The following is a 16,450-nucleotide window of genomic DNA, read 5'->3' as shown; positions in this document are numbered from 1 at the left end:
AGAATGGTGTTGTCTGCGTAGAGGTGGATCAGAGAATCACCAGCAGCAAGAGCGACATCATTGTTGTATACAGAGAAAAGAGTCGGCCCAAGAATTGAACCCTGTGGCACCCCCATAGAGACTGCCAGAGGTCCGGACAACAGGCCCTCCGATTTGACACACTGAACTCTGTCTGAGAAGTAGTTGGTGAACCAGGCGAGGCAGTCATTTGAGAAACCAAGGCTGTTGAGTCTGCCGATAAGAATGCGGTGATTGACAGAGTCGAAAGCCTTGGCCAGGTCGATGAACACAGCTGCACAGTATTGTCTTTTATCGATGGCGGTTATGATATCGTTTAGGACCTTGAGTGTGGCTGAGGTGCACCCATGACCAGCTCGGAAACCAGATTGCATAGCGGAGAAGGTACTGTGGGATTCGAAATGGTCGGTGATCTGTTTTTTAACTTGGCTTTCGAAGACTTTAGAAAGGCAGGGTAGAATAGATATAGATCTGTAACAGTTTGGGTCTAGGGTGTCGCCCCCTTTGAAGAGGGGGATGACCGCGGCAGCTTTCCAATCTTTAGGGATCTCAGACGATACGAAAGAGAAGTTGAACAGGCTAGTAATAGGGGTTGCAACAATTGCGGCGGATCATTTTAGAAAGAGAGGGTCCTTATTGTCTAGCCCGGCTGATTTGTAGGGGAAATGACTGGTAATGGTTAGATACTAGTTAGTAGATATGAATGGTTAGATACTAGTTAGTAGATATGAATAGTTAGATACTAGTTCGTATATAAGAATGGTTAGATACTAGTTAGTATATGAGAATGGTTAGATACTAGTTAGTATATGAGAATGGTTAGATACTAGTTAGTATATAAGAATGGTTAGATAGTAGTTAGTATATACTGTATGCTTAGATACTAGTTAGTATATATGTATGGTTAGATACTAGTTAGTAGATATGAATAGTTAGATACTAGTTAGTATATACTGTATGGTTAGATACTACTTAGTATATACTGTATGGTTAGATACTAGTTAGTATATAAGAATGGTTAGATAGTAGTTAGTATATACTGTATGCTTAGATACTAGTTAGTATATATGTATGGTTAGATACTAGTTAGTAAATATGAATAGTTAGATACTAGTTAGTATATATGTATGGTTAGATACTACTTAGTATATACTGTATGGTTAGGTACTAGTTAGTATATATGTATGGTTAGATACTAGTTAGTAGATATGAATGGTTAGATACTAGTTAGTATATACTGTATGCTTAGATACTAGTTAGTATATATGTATGGTTAGATACTAGTTAGTAGATATGAATAGTTAGATACTAGCTAGTATATGAGAATGGTTAGATACTAGTTAGTATATGAGAATGGTTAGATACTAGTTAGTATATAAGAATGGTTAGATAGTAGTTAGTATATACTGTATGCTTAGATACTAGTTAGTATATATGTATGGTTAGATACTAGTTAGTAGATATGAATGGTTAGATACTAGTTAGTATATATGTATGGTTAGATACTAGTTAGTAGATATGAATGGTTAGATACTAGTTAGTATATATGTATGGTTAGATACTAGTTAGTATATACTGTATGGTTAGGTACTAGTTAGTATATATGTATGGTTAGACACTAGTTAGTATATATGAATGGTTAGATACTAGTTAGTATATACTGTATGGTTAGATACTAGTTAGTATATATGAATGGTTAGATACTAGTTAGTATATATGTATGGTTAGATACTACTTAGTATATACTGTATGGTTAGGTACTAGTTAGTATATATGTATGGTTAGATACTAGTTAGTAGATATGAATGGTTAGATACTAGTTAGTATATATGTATGGTTAGATACTAGTTAGTATATACTGTATGGTTAGGTACTAGTTAGTATATATGTATGGTTAGACACTAGTTAGTATATATGAATGGTTAGATACTAGTTAGTATATACTGTATGGTTAGATACTAGTTAGTATATATGAATGGTTAGATACTAGTTAGTATATATGTATGGTTAGATACTACTTAGTATATACTGTATGGTTAGGTACTAGTTAGTATATATGTATGGTTAGATACTAGTTAGTAGATATGAATGTTTAGATACTAGTTAGTATATATGTATGGTTAGATACTAGTTAGTATATACTGTATGGTTAGGTACTAGTTAGTATATATGTATGGTTAGACACTAGTTAGTATATATGAATGGTTAGATACTAGTTAGTATATATGTATGCTTGGTTAAGGCCCGGGATGTGTATGCCTTACCCCCATGTCTCTCTCTATTACCCCCCTCTCTATCTCTCTCTATTACTCCCCCTCTCTATCTCTCTCTATTACCCCCCCTCTAGCTCTCTCTATTACCCCCCCTCTCTATCTCTCTCTATTACCCCCCTCTCTATCTCTCTCTATTACCCCCCTCTCTATCTCTCTCTATTACCCCCCCTCTCTATCTCTCTCTATTACCCCCCCTCTCTCTCTCTCACCTTACCCCTCTGCTAGTTTCGGTCTCATTTTGTCTGACATACTATACCTCTCTGCCTTACCTCAGTGCTTCTCTGAGACATGAATATGGAGCAACAGTGAGAGATGGAGAAAGTTTTAGTCATGAATAAATTCTATCAGACAGTCAGCTGGTACCTGACTGGTTTATAAAGAGAAGAGCTGGAGCTTTGGTATCACAAAGTTCTGCTATTAAAAGCTAGTCACTTTTAAAAAAATATTTGGGGTGAAAAAAGTTATGGTAGCTTCATGTAGTCGTAATCCATTCAGGAACAGAGACCTGTTTTTCTTCCTCTCTCAGAACTCAACTATCCTACTCAACAACCTGGCATATCTACTCATTTAGAACCAGGCTATTTGGGTACCTGTCTTTCTCCGCTAATATAAGTCAACTAAGATAATGATAAGCTCCTGCTCACGGGTCAGCTTGTCACATCTGAAACCTTACTTTATAATGGTCGTATTGTGTTGTGTTCTAGACCGTAATGTTATTCTGTTCTTGTTCTCTAGGAGATCCCATTCTACCACATCTGGAACGGTTCCCAGCGGTTCCTCCACTGTACCTTCACCCTGGAGCGGCTCAACCTCAGTACCTGTGAGCTCACCTGTCAGCTGTGTGTCTGGCAGGTAGAGGGGGAGGGACAGAGCTTCAGCCTCGACTTCAACATCGCCAAGGTAACACAGGTCACATCTGATGTATTTCCGCAATGTGCCTCTCCAAGATATGTGTTAATATGTTATTCAAAGAGATGGACTCTTTTTTGGCTCTTAACAATACAGTTCTTTAATATGTGTGTGGCTACTACTGTCTATACTCTAATCCTGTTTTTATTTGGTTCATATGACCTAAGAAGACAGCAGTCCCCTGGACTATATAGTTCACGGCTCGTAGCTATACAGGACGTGTATGGCTGGAACTCTCTCTTTGTGTATATCTCTGTATGTTCCTATATAACCTTTTATATATTCATCTGGCCCAATAGGACAGTCGGCCACTGGACCCGGAGTTCCTGCTGATGGACACTAACCCTAGCGGGTCAGCTCTAGCAGGACCCAGTGCTTTCCAGATCCCCTATCTCATCAGGCAGAAGATCTGCAGCAGCCTGGATACACCTTGTCCCAACGGGGCCGATTGGAGACTGTTGGCCCAGAGACTCAAACTGGACAGGTAACGAACCCTAACCACCGACCCTAAACTAGAGACTCAAACTGGACAGGTGGCGAACCATAACCACCGACCCTAAACTAGAGACTCAAAATGGACAGGTAACGAACCCTAACCACCGACCCTAAACTAGAGACTCAAACTGGACAGGTGACTAACCATAACCACCGACCCTAAACTAGAGACTCAAACTGGACAGGTAACGAACCCTAACCACCGACCCTAAACTAGAGACTCAAACTGGACAGGTGACTAACCATAACCACCGACCCTAAACTAGAGACTCAAACTGGACAGGTACCGAACCCTAACCACCGACCCTAAACTAGAGACTCAAACTGGACAGGTGACTAACCATAACCACCGACCCTAAACTAGAGAATCAAACTGGACAGGTGACTAACCATAACCACCGACCCTAAACTAGAGACTCAAACTGGACAGGTGACTAACCATAACCACCGACCCTAAACTAGAGACTCAAACTGGACAGGTAAAGAACCCTAACCACCGACCCTAAACTAGAGACTCAAACTGGACAGGTGGTAACCATAACCACCGACCCTAAACTAGAGACTCAAACTGGACAGGTGACTAACCATAACCACCGACCCTAAACTAGAGACTCAAACTGGACAGGGGACGAACCATAACCACCGACCCTAAACTAGAGACTCAAACTGGACAGGTAACTAACCATAACCACCGACCCTAAACATAACCCTAGGGGGAGTGAACAAGGCCCTAAGAGATTGCTTTTGGACTTGGCCTAGGTATAGAGGTTCAATATTGGTTTGGGACTGGGCCTAGGTATAGAGATTCAATATTGGTTCGGGACTGGGCCTAGCTATAGAGATTCTATATTGGTTTGGGACTGGGCCTAGGTATAGAAATTCAATATTGGTTTGGGACTGGGCCTAGGTATAGAGATTCAATATTGGTTTGGGACTGGGCCTAGGTATAGAGATTCTATGTTGTTTGGGACTGGGCCTAGGTATAGAGATTCAATATTGGTTTGGGACTGGGCCTAGGTATAGATATTCAGTATTGGTTTGGGACTGGGCCTAGGTATAGAGATGCAATATTGGTTTGGGACTGGGCCTAGGTATAGAGATTCTATGTTGTTTGGGACTGGGCCTAGGTATAGAGATTCAATATTGGTTTGGGACTGGGCCTAGGTATAGATATTCAGTATTGGTTTGGGACTGGGCCTAGGTATAGAGATGCAATATTGGTTTGGGACTGGGCCTAGGTATAGAGATGCAATATTGGTTTGGGACTGGGCCTAGGTATAGAGATTCTATGTTGTTTGGGACTGGGCCTAGGTATAGAGATTCAATATTGGTTTGGGACTGGGCCTAGGTATAGATATTCAGTATTGGTTTGAGACTGGGCCTAGGTATAGAGATGCAATATTGGTTTGGGACTGGGCCTAGGTATAGAGATTCTATGTTGTTTGGGACTGGGCCTAGGTATAGAGATTCAATATTGGTTTGGGACTGGGCCTAGGTATAGAGATTCAGTATTGGTTTGGGACTGGGCCTAGGTATAGATATTCAGTATTGGTTTGGGACTGGGCCTAGGTATAGATATTCAGTATTGGTTTGGGACTGGGCCTAGGTATAGAGATTCAATATTGGTTTGGGACTGGGCCTAGGTATAGATATTCAGTATTGGTTTGGGACTGGGCCTAGGTATAGAGATTCAATATTGGTTTGGGACTGGGCCTAGGTATAGATATTCAGTATTGGTTTGGGACTGGGCCTAGGTATAGAGATTCAATATTGGTTTGGGACTGGGCCTAGGTATAGAGATTCAATATTGGTTTGGGACTGGGCCTAGGTATAGATATTCAGTATTGGTTTGGGACTGGGCCTAGGTATAGAGATTCAATATTGGTTTGGGACTGGGCCTAGGTATAGAGATTCAATATTGGTTTGGGACTGGGCCTAGGTATAGATATTCAGTATTGTTTTGGGACTGGGCCTAGGTATAGAGATTCAATATTGGTTTGGGACTGGGCCTAGGTATAGAGATTCAATATTGGTTTGGGACTGGGCCTAGGTATAGAGTTTCGATATTGGTTTGGGACTGGGCCAATGCCTCTCCCATTTAACATGATTTTACACAGCTAATTTGGCCCAGTAAATTTCTCATTTAAATCAGGCTTCTTTTAAATAGTAAAGAATCAGAGAGAAAACACTGATCAATTACCTTCCAATGTAACTTCCTCCTGGTAATGAAGTCTATTACGTACACTTGTCTCATCAGCTGGATTTACCTCCATTAATTACACATTGGCCTGGTGCAGTACAGGTCCAATTATCCCTGATTGGCTCAGTACAGGTCCAATTATCCTTGATTGCCTCAACCTAATCCATTCCCATTTAGTTCCCTTAAAAGAACGTGTCTTCTGTCGGGTAAAGGGGCAATCTGGGATCTTAAAGGAAACTCTCTTCTGTTGGGTAAAGGGGCAATCTGGGATTTTAAAGGAAACTCTCTTCTGTTGGGTAAAGGGGCAATCTGGGATTTTAAAGGAAGCTCTCTTCTGTCGGGTAAAGGGGCAATCTGGGATCTGTTGGGGCCAGGGGGCAGGATCTTATCCCGGTATTGGGATTCAATGTCATGTGACCATGGCGGGGAATTCAAAACTGCAAGAGTCTAATCATTTCAAATACTCAAATAATCAACTATTTTCCTCCATTTGAAAGATACATCTCCTAAATCTAACCACGTTGTCCGATTTTCAAAGAGGCTTTACGGAGAATGCATAAAGTTAGGTTATGTTAGGAGAGTACATTGACAATAGCTGTGTGTAATGTTTAGCCAATTCAAAGAAGTGCATCAACACAGACAGAAAACCAGCTAGAATTATGCACTTACCTTTGACAATCTGCATCAGATGACACTCATAGGACATTATGTTATACAATACATGCATTTTTAGTTCCATCAAGTTCATATTTATATCCAAAAACAGCATTTACAGTCGCGGTGAAATTCAGAATTTTTTTCGGCTCGAATGCTGCTAGTGAATCCAGCGTTACAAATCACGGAATTACTATTCGAAAACATTGGTAAATTATAATATTGTCATTCAAAGAATAATATATTATCATCTCGTAATTGCTACCGAATGGCCAGATCTCAAAATAACTTTACTGGGAAATCACATTTTGCAATAAACGGGGTACTATGCTAATAACAATAGGCTAGGCTATACAGGTTAGCAGCATCTAATATCATAATAACATTGTAAAAATCCCCTTACCTTTGAGTATCTCCATCAGAAGGCACTGCCAGGAATCCCAGGTCCAGAACAAATGTGGTTTCTTTTGACAAAGTTCATAATTTATGTCCAAATAACACCAAGTAGTTAGCATTCAGTAGGCTCCCACAAAACGTGGTGGTGGGGGTGTAAAATCACGCTGAAAAGCTAAAAAAACCTAGTAAATAATCTATTTACGTTCGTTCAAACATGTCAAACGTTGTTTAGCATCAATCTTTTGGTCCATTTTTAACGTGAAACATCAGTAAACATCAGTAATATTTTCACACAACCTATCCTGTGTCTAGAAAAACGATTATGACAAATGCACTCTTCTCAGATTTATGCGCAGGCGTGAAAAAATGAAGTGACGACATGTCAACTTCCCTGCATTCTAATTTGCTCTCTGTTAATCATAGACGCTTCAAACAACTTTATAAAGATCGTTGACATCTAGTGGAAGCCGTAGGAGTTGCGAAATGAAGCCTTTCTCACTGTGGTATCTATAAAACAATGACACTAAATAGTACAGTCACAAAATGCACATTTTTTAAAATCTATTTTTCACAGGTTTTTGCCTGCAATATGAGTTTTGTTATACTTACAGACACCATTCAAACTGTTTTAGAAAATTCAGAGTGTTTTCTATCCGAATGTGTTAATAATATGCATATCCTAGCTTCTGAGTTGGTGTAGGAGGCAGTTAAAAATGGGCACATATTTTTTTCAAAATTTCTCAATACTGCCCCCTAGCCCCAACAGGTTTTAAGGAAACTCTCTTCTGTCGGGTAAAGGGGCAATCTGGGATCTTAAAGGAACGTGTCTTCTGTCGGGTAAAGGGGCAATCTGGGATCGTGTGTGTGTGTGTGTGTGTGTGTGTGTGTGTGTGTGTGTGTGTGTGTGTGTGTGTGTGTGTGTGTGTGTGTGTGTGTGTGTGTGTGTGTGTGTGTGTGAATACAAGCAGACAGAGGTAAACGTGACCAATCGATAAAACATCAAATGTCAATATTTAATTTTATCTCCCTACTATACAGAACAGTGTATGAAAGGCTGTTTCTCCCTACTATACAGAACAGTGTGATGTGAAAGGCTGTTTCTCCCTACTATACAGAACAGTGTATGAAAGGCTGTTTCTCCCTACTATACAGGACAGTGTATGAAAGGCTGTTTCTCTCTACTATGCAGGACAGTGTATGAAAGGCTGTTTCTCTCTACTATAAAGGACAGTGTATGAAAGGCTGTTTCTCTCTACTATACAAAACAGTGTATGAAAGGCTGTTTCTCTCTACTATACAGGACAGTGTATGAAAGGCTGTTTCTCTCTACTATACAGAACAGTGTATGAAAGGCTGTTTCTCTCTACTATACAGGACAGTGTATGAAAGGCTGTTTCTGCAGTACACCAGATACTGTAAACTGATGTTTCACCCTGTAATGTGAAAAACACATTGTAATCTCCACACAGTCCTTTTTTAATGACAATTTAAACATATTGGTTCACTGGTACAGTTTACTACAAATCATGGTCTCAGCTGTGGGCCTGTTAGCTGTGGGCCTGTTAGCTGTGGGCCTGTTAGCTGTGGGCCTGTTAGCTGTGGGCCTGTTAGCTGTGGGCCCGTTAGCTGTGGCCCTGTTAGCTGTGGGCCCGTTAGCTGTGGCCCTGTTAGCTGTGGGCCCGTTAGCTGTGGGCCCGTTAGCTGTGGCCCTGTTAGCTGTGGGCCTGTTAGCTTTGGCCCTGTTAGCTGTGGCCCCGTTAGCTGTGGCCCTTTTAGCTGTGGGCCCCGTTAGCTGTGGCCCTGTTAGCTGTGGGCCCGTTAGCTGTGGCTCTGTTAGCTGTGGCCCTGTTAGCTGTGGCCCTGTTAGCTGTGGCCCTGTATGGCGGCTGGGATGGTGAGGTGATGTGTTACTGTAGAATACAATACAGTACCTTCTCCCACCTGCCTGCCTGTGTGTTTGATGTCCAAACACACACACACCCTCGCTGAAAATAAGCCTGTAAAATAGTCTGAACGCTTTGTCATTCCATTTAAGTGATTTTACATTTACATTTTAGTCATTTAGCAGACACTCTTATCCAGAGCAACTTACAGTAGTGAATGCATACATTTCATTTCATACATTTTTTCCCCCGTACTGGTCCCCTGTGGAAATCGAACCCACAACCCTGGCGTTGCAAACACCATGCTCTACCAACTGAGCCAGTAGGTTAACAGGAGAGAGTGGAGAATTACAAAGGTCTAGCTGTGCTCCCTATCCAACCGTTCTCAAGGTGAAGCTGAAGGACTGAAGGACTGACAGGCTTGCTGGTCTTCCTCTACCCTCCAACCTCTCCTCACAACCCGACCCCCAACCCTCTACCCCAACCTCTAGGCTAGTTTCCCCCCTCAGCTTGAAGTAGTACACAACAACCCTTAAGTCCCTAGACAGTAGAGGATCAGAAAAAGGCCATTACATGGAACAAACCACTCCAGATACCTCTGGGAGGAAGATACTAGACGCGGTCATCCTCCACATCACATACACTACTGAGCTGAAGGACTGGTCCGTGTCCCAAACCGCACCCTATTCCATCCCTATACGGTGTACTACTTCTGGCCAGGGCCCATAGGGAGTCCCTTAAGGCTCTTGTCAAAATGTAGTGCACTGTATAGGGAATAGGGTGCCATTTGGAACACAGACAACATGTGAGAAAGGACAGGGGTCACTGCATTTAGGCCTATTGATTGGTTGGGTTTGATCTGAAAGGTCAAGGGCCTGGAAGCAGAAAAGTTCATTTCCTACTTAAATGTCAACGTTCTTTATGGGATTTATTAAAAGTTTTATGTGCGATTTATGTTGGATTAATGGACAGTTTTATAATCAAATGCAAAAAAAGGAGGATCCTAACTGCTGAAGGGGAAGAGATAAGACATCTAAAATGAATGGCTTGCAGAAGTATAATATATTTTTAACTGGGTGGTTCGAGCCCTGAATGCTGATTGGCTGAAAGCTGTAGTATATCAGACCGTATACCACGGGTATGACATAACATTTTTACTGCTCTAATTACGTTGGTAACCAGTTTATAATAGCAATAAGGCACCTCGGGGGTTTGTGATATATGGCCAATATACCACGGCTAAGGCCTGTGTCCAGGCACTCCGCGTTGCGTCGTGCTTAATAACAGCCCTTAGCCGTGGTATATTGGCCATATATCACACCCCTTCGGGCCTTATTGCTTAAGTATAGTATAGTATAGTGTAATATAGTGTAGTATAGTGGAATGTAATATAGTGTAATACTGTATAGTGTAGTATAGTGTGCAGTGTAGTACAGTGTGTAGAATAGTGCAGTACAGTGTAGTATAGTGTAGTACAGGGTGTAGCATGGTGCAGTATAGTGTAGTATAGTGTATGATAGCGTAGCGTAGCATAGTGTAGTACAGCCTGTAGTATAGTGTGGTATAGTGTAGTATGGTGTAGCATAGTGTAGTACAGTGCAAAAAATAGAAATCATTTTCTTAAGAACTAGATGACATGAGTACTGTAGTCAACAAGTAATGTTTTGTGAGGATGAAGAGATCGCGACAGAATGATGTGGTATAGTGTAGTATAGTGTAGTATAGTGTAGTACAGTGCGTAGTATAGTGTAGCATAGCGCAGTATGGTGTAGTACAGTGTGTAGTATAGTGTGTAGCATAATGTAGCATAGTGTAGTACAGTGTGTAGTATAGTGTAGCATAGTGTAGTATAGTGTGGTACAGCGTGTAGTATAGTGCATAGTATAGTGTGGTATAATGTAGTATGGCGTAGCATAGTGTAGTGCAGTGTGTAGTATAGTGTGTGGTATAGTGTAGCATAGTGTAGTATAGTGTAGTACAGTGTGTAGTATAGTGTGTAGTATAGTGCGGTATAGTGTAGTATGGTGTAGCATAGTGTGGCACAGTGTGTAGTATAGTGTAGCATAGTGTAGTATAGTGTAGTACAGTGTGTAGTATAGTGTGTAGTATGGTGTGGTATAGTGTGGTATGGTGTAGCATAGTGTAGCACAGTGTAGTATAGTGTGTGGTATAGTGTAGTATAGTGAAGCATAGTGTAGTACAGTGTGTAGTATAGTGTGTGGTATAGTGTAGTACAGTGTGTAGTACAGTGTGTAGTATAGTGTGTAGTATAGTGTAGCATATTGGAGTACGTGTGTAGTATAGTGAGTGGTGTAGCATAGTGTAGTATAGTGTGTAGCGCAGTATAATGTAGTGGCATGTAGTATAGTGTGTAGCATAGCAAAGTGTTGTATAGTGTGGTTCAGTGTAGTATAGTGTGTAGTATAGTGAGTGGTGTAGCATAGTGTAGTATAGTGTGTAGCGTAGTGTAGTATAGTGTAATATAGTGTGGTGTAGTATAGTGTGTAGCATAGCATAGTGTAGTATAGTGTGTAGTGTAGTATGGTGTAGTATAGTGTGTAGCTAAGCATAGTGTAGTATAGTGTAGTACAGAGTGCAGCATTGTGTAGTATAGTGCGTAATGTAGTATAGTGTTGTATAGTGTGTAGTGTAGTATAGTGTGTAGCATAGTGTGGTGCAGTGTAATATAGTGTAGTATAGTACAGTGTGTAGTATAGTGTGGTGTGCAGCATTGTGTAGTGTAGTTATAGCGTAGTATAGTGTAGTATAGTGTGTAGTACAGTGTGTAGTATAGTAGTGTGAGGTGTAGTATAGTGTGTAGCATAATGTTGTATAGTGTAGTATAGTGTGTAGTATAGTATATTCTGAAGTGTAGTATGGTGTGTAGCATAGTGTGGTGTGTTGTATAGTACAGTATATTGTAGTACAGTGTAGTATAGTGTGTAGTATAGTACATTGTGAAGTGTGGTATAGTGCGTAGCATAGTACATTAAGACGGGTAGTATAGTGTAGCATAGTGTAGTATAGTGTTGTATAATGTGTGGTGTAGTACGTTGTGAAGGGAAGTATAGTGTGTAGTATGGGGTGTAGCATATTGTAGTATAGCGTGGTATAGTGTGTAGTAACGTATTGCAATATATTGTAGTATGTATAGTGTAGTATAGTGCGTAGTATAGTACATTGTGAAGTGTGGTATAGTCGGTAGCATATTGTAGTATAGTGTAGTATAGTGTGTGGCATATTGTAGTATAGTGTCTAACATATTGTAGTATAGTGTAGTATAGTGTGTGGCATATTGTAGTATAGTGTCTAACATATTGTAGTATAGTGTAGTATAGTGTGTTGCATATTGCAGTATAGTGTCGAACATATTGTAGTATAGTGTAGTATAGTGGGTGGCATATTGTAGTATAGTGTCTAACATTGTAGTATAGTGTGTGGTATATTGTAGTGTGGTGTGTAGTAGTGTGGTGTGAAGTGTTGTACAGTGTGTATCATATTGTAGTATAGTATGGTGTAGTATAGTACAGTGTGTAGTATAGTACAGTGTGAAGTGTAGTATAGTATTTCGCATATGGTAGTATAGTGTAGTAGAGTGTGTAGTATAGTAAGGATGAAGAGGAACACAGAGTACGTCAGTAACTTGATGGTTGTTCATCACATCACACAGTATTGTGGGAAGGACACGTCAACATAGGACAAGAAACAACACAGAGACAAAATGACTGGATTAATTAACTTTACGAGATATCAAATAAATAACGAAAATGAATATCTCTCTTCCCCCTCTCTCCCCTCTCTCCCCCTCTCTCCCTCTCCTCTCCACTCCTCTCCTCTCCAGGCACATGAGTTTCTTTGCGTCCAGGGCGAGTCCCACCAGTATGATTCTGGATCTGTGGGAGGCCCAACACTTCCACAGTGGAAACCTGAACCAGCTGGCTACCGTCATGGCCGACATCGGCAAGCAGGAAGCTATGATCTTCCTGGTCTCAGACGGAGAGTGCTAGCCCAGGCACTGTTCCAACACTGCACTTTATTCCCTAGATAGTGCACCAAAGTAGGTGACTACCTAGGTAATAGGGTGCCATTTGTGATCGGCCCCCTAAAGAGAGAGAGGACTGGAACAGGGTAGAATATACAGACACAAGAGAGGAGAACGCTCCCCCCCTTTCTCTCCTCCTCTACAAGAGAGGAGAGGAGAGAAGAACGGAACACTCCCCCTCTCTCTCCCCTCCTCTACAAGAGAGAAGAGGAGAGAAGAACGGAAGGCTCCCCCCCTTTTTCTCCTCCTCTACAAGAGAGGAGAGAAGAGAAGAACGGAACACTCCCCCTCTCTCTCCCCTCCTCTACAAGAGAGAAGAGGAGAGAAGAACGGAAGGCTCCCCCCCTTTTTCTCCTCCTCTACAAGAGAGGAGAGAAGAGAAGAACGGAACACTCCCCCTCTCTCTCCCCTCCTCAACAAGAGAGGAGACAAGAGGAGAACAAAACACTCCCCCTCTCTCTCCCCTACCCTACAAGAGAGGAGAGGAGAACGAAACACTCCCCCTCTCTCTCCCCTCCTCTACAAGAGAGGAGAGAAGAACGGAACACTCCCCCTCTCTCTCCCCTCCTCTACAAGAGAGGAGAGAAGAACGGAACACTCCCCCTCTCTCTCCCCTCCTCTACAAGAGAGGAGAGGGGAGAAGAACGGAACACTCCCCCTCTCTCCCCTCCTCTACAAGAGAGGAGAGAAGAACGGAACACTCCCCCCCTCTCTCCCCTCCTCTACAAGAGAGGAGAGAAGAACGGAACACTACCCCTCTCTCCCCTCCTCTACAAGAGAGGAGAGAAGAACGGAACACTCCCCCTCTCTCTCCCCTCCTCTACAAGAGAGGAGAGGGGAGAAGAACGGAACACTCCCCCTCTCTCCCCTCCTCTACAAGAGAGGAGAGAAGAACGGAACACTCCCCCTCTCTCCCCTCCTCTACAAGAGAGGAGAGGAGAGAAGAACGGAACACTCCCCCTCTCTCTCCCCTCCTCTACAAGAGAGGAGAGAAGAACGGAACACTCCCCCTCTCTCCCCTCCTCTACAAGAGAGGAGAGGAGAGAAGAACGGAACACTCCCCCTCTCTCTCCCTCCTCTACAAGAGAGGAGAGAAGAACGGAACACTCCCCCTCTCTCTCCCCTCCTCTACAAGAGAGGAGAGGGGAGAAGAACAGAACACTCCCCCTCTCTCCCCTCCTCTACAAGAGAGGAGAGGAGAGAAGAACGGAACTCTCTCCCCTACCCTACAAGAGAGGAGAGAAGAAGAGAACGGAACACTCCCCCTCTCTCCCCTACCCTACAAGAGAGGAGAGAAGAGGAGAACGGAACACTCCCCCTCTCTCTCCCCTCCTCTATGAGACAAGAGGAGCTAAACAGAACCGGGATTTGGGAACAGGGTTCATGTATGTTATGTTAGATCTATCTTCCCCCCATGTCTCCATTCAGAACCCGGATGTCTGGAGAAAGCAGGACCTGGGAGGGAGCTGGTCCTGTGAAGTTGTTTCTAAGTGATGTGCTTTTGTCAAAGTAAGGCAGGGATTCAATCCGTATAGCGCTGTCGACAATGCATCTGTTAAACGCAATGTCCCCACATTTGCGGAGTTCACATTCAAGGTAAACGCTGCAGATGTCGGCTGAATTGGTTTTGCCTTTTTTAAAAGGTGTGTACTCGACAAAGCATGATCAGATTGAATCCTGGTCCAAAGTTACTATGCCACAGGACCGGAGAAGATATCTGGTACACGGTATGGTATATAACTATGTCAGACAGGTGCACAAAGAGCTTTTCATGTTGTTTAAGTCAAGTTCAGTAGCCATCAAGGATTAAAGTATAACCTTATATCCAAGAGACTTAGGATGAGGTGACCGACAAGCATTTACCAACACATGGGCCATACTTTGCCACAAAGTAACAATATGCAAAATAATCATATTATCCATGGTTATCATGAAAAGACAATGTCACAATGTCAAGTTGGATTATTTCTGTTTATGTTTAGTCAGAGACAAACATGATCACGTTCAATATCTCATATCTTAACCTCCCAGAGAAATTTGAAGTGTTACGTCACTGGTCAAACATCCGAGTCGATTTATTTCTGCAACTGGCTGGACCATATTGTGAAGGAAAAAAAACCACAAAAGTTATCACTAGGGTCTATAACACTTCACTCGCTGTCCATCCATTAACCCTGTGGTGTAATCTGATCTGTTTCTTCATCTGTCATCACCTAAGGTTTAAACAGGCAGTAAAAAAAAAAATGAGCTGGACTTTTAGGCAGGCGATAGGTTTTATGTCATGATTCTAACACATCTCCCTAGACATTCTGTTAGATTGTTTTGTCGCAGTCCTGTATCAAGTCAAAGTGAAACCTCACCACAGTGACATAGTCTGTAATATCAGTTGAGGCGTTCCACAGTTCTAATGCTCTCAAATCAATATTTTCTATTTTTGGGTATGCCTTTTAGAGGAAATGTTAAGTTATCAGTTAGATACATTTCCGAAGGGGTTTCTACAATTGTTTTACTCTAAGCTCAAGACCTAATGTAGATTTTTCCAATTTTCAAATTTAATAGTACCAAATGTCTCATGGTGAGATTTCGTATTTATAAAATTCCTCAGCTTATTAAGGTGAGATAGGGAATATTCTCTCTCTCTCTCGCTCTCTCTCTCTCTCTCTCATATATACACTACCGTTCAAAAGTTTGGGGTCACTTCCTTGTTCCTTGTTTTTGAAAGAAAAACATATTTTTTTGTCCTTTAAAATAACATCAAATTGAACAGAAATACAGTGTAGACGTTGTTAATAGCTGGAAACGGCAGATTTTTTTATGGAATATCTACATAGGCGTACAGAGGCCCATTATCAGCAACCATCACTCCTGTGTTCAAACCAGACACTCTAATGTACTTGTTCTCTTGCTCAGTTGTGCACCGGGGCCTCCCACTCCTCTTTCTATTCTGGTTAGAGCCAGTTTGCGCTGTTCAGTGAAGGGAGTAGTACACATCATCTTTAGTTTCTTGGCAATTTCTAACATGGAATAGCCTTCATTTCTCAGAACAAGAATAGACTGACGAGTTTCAGAAGAAAGTTCTTTGTTTCTGGCCATTTTGAGCCTGTAATCGAACACACAAATGCTGATTCTCCAGATTCTCAACTAGTCTAAAGGCCAGTTGTATTGCTTCTTCATTCAGAACAACAGTCTTCAGCTGTGCTAACATAATTGCAAAAGGGTTTTCTAATGATCAATTAGCCTTTTAAAATTATAAACTTGGATTAGCTAACACAACGTGCCATTGGAACACAGGAGTGATGGTTGCTGATAATGGACCTCTGTACGCCTATGTAGATATTCCATAAAAAAATCTGATGTTTCCAGCTACAATGGTCATTTACAACATTAACAATGTCTACACTGTATTTCTGATTAATGCTTTTCTTTCAAAAACAAGGACATTTCTAAGTGACCCCAAACATTTGAATGGTAGTGTATGTGTGTATGAAATGGCTTCCTGTATAGACCATAGGGCACCATTTTGGATGCAGACTAAGCCAGTGAGAGAGGGGTTGTTGAAGCAGCATTTTAAACCAGAAGG

At 41.8% G+C, this 16,450-nt stretch overlaps 1 protein-coding gene across 1 annotated transcript in view; it reads left to right on the top strand.

The window, feature by feature from the left end:
* Positions 1-13,010, top strand: part of LOC115205773 (netrin receptor UNC5A) — a 231,584-nt gene extending 218,574 nt beyond the window's left edge. The window contains exons 9-11 of the mRNA XM_029772088.1: positions 3,027-3,191; positions 3,500-3,684; positions 12,670-13,010. Coding sequence (XP_029627948.1) covers positions 3,027-3,191; positions 3,500-3,684; positions 12,670-12,835 — 516 coding nt within the window. The 3' untranslated portion in view covers positions 12,836-13,010. The remainder of the gene's footprint in view (positions 1-3,026; positions 3,192-3,499; positions 3,685-12,669) is intronic.
* The last annotated feature ends 3,440 nt before the right edge of the window (positions 13,011-16,450 follow it).

Source organism: Salmo trutta, chromosome 13 (assembly GCF_901001165.1).
Source record: "Salmo trutta chromosome 13, fSalTru1.1, whole genome shotgun sequence".
Classification (NCBI taxonomy): domain Eukaryota; kingdom Metazoa; phylum Chordata; class Actinopteri; order Salmoniformes; family Salmonidae; genus Salmo; species Salmo trutta.
The sequence above is the reverse complement of the archived record's forward strand: the minus strand, read 5'-3'. Positions and strand labels throughout refer to the sequence as shown.